The sequence below is a fragment of the Gossypium hirsutum genome, chromosome A12, assembly GCF_007990345.1.
Source record: "Gossypium hirsutum isolate 1008001.06 chromosome A12, Gossypium_hirsutum_v2.1, whole genome shotgun sequence".
NCBI classification, from domain to species: Eukaryota; Viridiplantae; Streptophyta; class Magnoliopsida; order Malvales; family Malvaceae; genus Gossypium; species Gossypium hirsutum.
Window position 1 is genome coordinate 5,000,731 of NC_053435.1, and position 4,558 is coordinate 5,005,288.

Below are 4,558 nucleotides of genomic sequence, written 5' to 3' on the forward strand. Positions count from 1 at the left end.
CATCACATGACTACTCAAAATTTATCTTTCACATTTTAATGTTTATTTTATATAACATTATACCATGGAATTTCACATTATTATTAACATAATTTACATAATTAAACACACAATTGAATTATTAATTTCACAATTTCCTAAGCTTACTAACTTGGGAAAAGTAAGTGTATCCATGGTAGTTCCCTTAATGGATTCTCTACAATACCGAATCAAGCTTCCATGTACTTTAATCCATCATCAATCAAGCTTGGAAATTCATAAATCACCATTTCCTTATTTTCGTACAACAAAATATATTAAAAATTAATATAAATTATTTCCAAACTCTCTTGTAAGATTTCACAACAAATATCAAGCTAGTGGGGTATAGGAAGTCATTTCTTACTTAATTGAAGCTTTCTCACTCTAGCTTTAACTTCTCTCACTAAAACTCCATAAACCCTAAGCTGAAATTTTTGAAAATGATGAAAGAAATGAGCTTAGGAGGTTATTTCTATGGAGATTTTAATATCATCTCAAAGTGGGAGGTGAAACTTTTGAGAGAATGGAGAAAAAGGGATAAAAATAAGAAAGAAGATGGTAAGCCATGGAGGTCCTGCTGGCTGGAGAAGAAGAGAATAAGGGCTGATGGGGTTTCTTTTCCCAATTACAAAGGCCTACAAATGGGCCAAGGCCCAAGCCTAACTTTTCCATGTCTAATTTTATCAAATTATGGCCCAATTCTTTAATAGATGCCCCAACTATCTAAAAAAATATGAATATCAAATGTCATATTTAAATATTACTTCTATCATAAAACTTTCGAGAATTGACCAATTTATCCTTTTACGACAAAATTATTATTTTACCTTTTTTTATCCTTTTTCATGGTTACATCTCAAAATTTGATACTTAGTCTAATTCAAATTCATAATTCATAATAAATTTTTAATATAATTCCACGAGTGCTAAAAAATTCATCTCTACTCTTTTCTCACTGAAAATGAGAAAATTACAGCTTAGTCCATGTACTTTCTAATTTTTTCAATTTAGTCCTAAAAGTAATTTTTATCTCACCAAGTCATGTTGTAATCTATTTCATATCCTGTAATCCGTAATGATTCATATTTCTCTCTTTTGGACGACTTCTACATTAGTCCTCATAGTTTTAAAATTTTATGATTTGGTCATTTTTATCATATTTTCATATTTTCAACACTTTTCATGTAATTTCTTCTCCAATACCAAATTTCTTTCATAAATGTTCTCATCTGAGTCACTCCATAAATTTTCTCATGATATATCTCAACATTCGAGCTTGAAATTATGCCACATGTCAAATCAAAATTTTTGGGGCGTTACAAATCTTCACCTTTTTTACTTTGCTTTCTAGTACACATAGTCTGATTCAGATTTTGAAGTGTTAACTATGCTTATGTTTATCCTTATACTATCCTTCTCTCTTGAAAGTTTTGAATTTGATGGAAAGTTGCTTAAGGAAGGATTTATTTTAGTATTTTTAAAGATAAGTCATGAAGATAATTATCAACATTTAAACTAGTGGTAAAGACTTATCTCTCGGATGCTGATCAACATTAGATAAGAGCCTATAAATAGGTTTAGTAAAACCCTAAATCAAGAGTTGTACTAGATGAATTGTTAAATAAAATCATTTTATGAGCAAGGCTTAGTAGAATAGGATTGGAGAATCCAAACTATATTGACAAATATCGAGTGTTGATTCTCTCTTTATTTATCTCTTTGACTCACTAACAGTTTTGGATTTCTTATGCAAAATCTCTAAATTCTATCTCAACTTCTGTTCCAACAAAAAGATAGAATGATACTATTTTTTGAACAGCAAAACTAAGTTTTGTTATTCCACCAATTGGTCGAATATCATAGGTAGAACAAAGTGCAAACCAAGAGTTATTTCAAGATTAAAGATTAAAGCGGTAACAATTCTTGAATTGGTTGAAGTTATATTAGTGCTTGCAATGTGATTCATCATCTTTAAATAAAGCCCTGCAGGCATAGGGTTTTATTGCTATTAAAAGAACCGACCTAAATTGTTAACTCAAATCAAACTAACCAAAATAAATCTTGAAGAAAGTCCACACATTAACATAAGGTTAAACTCAAAGTTTTCGGAGCCTCAACCTTGCCATCCAACAATGAATTGAATTGGATATATGAGTAATTAACAAAAACGTACCCGATATTTATAAAGGGAAAAATTAAGAAAAACAGAGTAGATGGTAGGGTGGTGATAAATGAATTCATTAGTGAGGACTGAGGACCCATAATATAAAGATAAAAGTAAGTAGGTATCGATGAATGCAATGGGATGTGATGGGAGCTTTGTTGGTTGATCAATGTTTCAGCCAGCTATGATATTGATCGATTGGCGACCGTTTTAAAACCAGATAAAAAAAATCAAAATTAAAATTTATCCATCAAGTGATTTAAGTAACTTTTCATTGCTTAAAAATCCAATGCCATTGGCCTTTATGTCTTCACACACCATTTCCGATTTCTCTCCTAGCTAGCTCACTTCACTCCCTCTCGGCCTAGCATCAACTACAAGAGTTTTGCAAAGGGAATTAAGACAATGGAAATACCATTTTTCCCTACCCTTTTCACAACTGTTAGAAGCTTGGTTGTCAGACAACCCTTTTTCCCAACCTTTGAAGATTTGCTGGTGAATCATCCCAAAATCCTGGGGTTTTCATGGAACAATGGCCAAACTCCAGCCTCCTCCCAACGTTTTCTCGCCCTTACTGTTTTGTGTTACATTTCCTTCACATTCATTCTTTCCCAGGTATCTCGTCCTTCCCTTGCACGTCCAGTCCTCAAATCAATCTCAGCCCTTCACAACCTCTTCCTCGTCACACTTTCTTTCATCATGGCCCTTGGTTGCCTCGTCTCAATCTTTTCCCAAGTGCCTAACTTCAAGACCCTCGTTTGTTTCCCTAAGCGCACGTCACCATCTGGACCTCTCTTTTTCTGGGGCTACATATTTTACCTCTCCAAGATCGTTGAATTCATGGATACCCTTTTGATCATCCTCGGTAACTCCATGAAAAGGTTGTCGTTTCTTCACGTCTACCATCACTCGATGGTGGTCATCATGTCTTACGTGTGCGTCAACAGCGCCCAATCTTCTTTCTCGATGGTGCTGGTCACCAACTGCACCGTCCATGTTGTGATGTACGCTTATTACTTGATGTGCACCCTTGGGGTTCGCCCAAGGTGGAAGAAAATGGTCACAGATTTCCAGCTGGTGCAGTTCTGGTCTAGCTTTTTGATAATGGCGATGCTTGCCTTCTACCATTTCACTGGTCCAGGCTGCTCAGGGATTTTGAGTTGGTGCTTCAATGCAGCCTTCATCGTTTCTCTTTTGTTCTTATTCTCAGATTTTCATGCTAAAAATTACTCCCCCAAGGTCAAGAATGCCTAAATTTAAGGTCTCCAATGCTTATTTCTTTTTCATTTTATACTTAGAAAAAAAATTTTGAGTTAGGGAAGGAAAAAAAAACAAATATGCACATTTCCAGAAGTGCATTATCATAAATGATTTACTTTTTACATTTTCAATTGATTGTTCACCAGTGTATCCCATCTTAGTTTCCATTCAAGACTAGAGTGCTTTGATTATTAATTATTATTGATTAATCTTCTGAACTAGTATATATATTGGATTGTATGCTTAAATGTTCGCCATGATTCATGTTCATTATTGCATGCAATTTTCCTTTTTTTAGCCACATATATATAATGATCGAACAGTGTATGCAGCATTGCAAATGCATTTTCATTTCATCATTCGAAGAAAAGTAATTGAAAATTAATAAAGGAAGAAAATCGAATATTTGTCAATATTGAGAGTTGTGGTATGGTCCCTAAATTAAATATGGTAAGCAGAAGAGTAAATAACATTGTCAGAAGGATGTCGCCTTCCTCTGTCCTACCCCTTTTTGATCGCTGTATAATATAATATAAATAAATAATATTAGCAATTATTGTTACAACTTAACTGTGTATATCAATATTGAAATATTATTTAATAATGTTTTCATATAAAATAACTCAAAGCACTACAAAGATTAATGAAAATTTGTATAGAAGACCTTTACGCCTCGTATTTTTATAACATTGCTTCATTTTCAAGGATTAATTCCTCAAGATTTTGTACTAGTATTTCTTCTTTTTATCATTGCATTTGATTTTGAACCATTTTATTTAACTCTAGGTTTCCTGTAATTTTATGTAAGAGCCACAGATTTTGATGATCAAGTAAGTAAAATGTTTTTAAAATTATATAATAAGAGGGTCTATTTATTTGTTAAGAGATTTATATATATATATATTCAGTCTTTGCATATCACATATACTTTTCTTAATCAATGTATCTACTCAATCCATAAGTTATTTGTACATTTGACTTGTTTTTTTTTATTGGATTACAACATTTCCTTTCTAGAAATTAAATAATTAAAAAAACCGTTTAATTTGGATAATATATATGTGACTATTTGATAAGTTGATAGTGTATTTTTTACAAATAATCTTAAAAATT

The 4,558-nt window shown here is 32.3% G+C and overlaps 1 protein-coding gene across 1 annotated transcript; it reads left to right on the top strand.

The window, feature by feature from the left end:
* Positions 1-2,417: 2,417 nt before the first annotated feature.
* On the top strand, positions 2,418-3,640 carry LOC121210833 (putative elongation of fatty acids protein DDB_G0272012). The gene has a single exon (XM_041082536.1). The coding sequence runs from the start codon at positions 2,591-2,593 to the stop codon at positions 3,437-3,439; it is 849 nt and encodes a 282-aa protein (XP_040938470.1). The 5' UTR covers positions 2,418-2,590; the 3' UTR covers positions 3,440-3,640.
* Positions 3,641-4,558: the final 918 nt, after the last annotated feature.

What these genes read in the sequence shown, in the direction of transcription:
- LOC121210833 (XM_041082536.1), top strand. Translation starts at nt 2,591, where the DNA reads ATGGAAATACCATTTTTCCCTACCCTTTTCACAACTGTTAGAAGCTTG.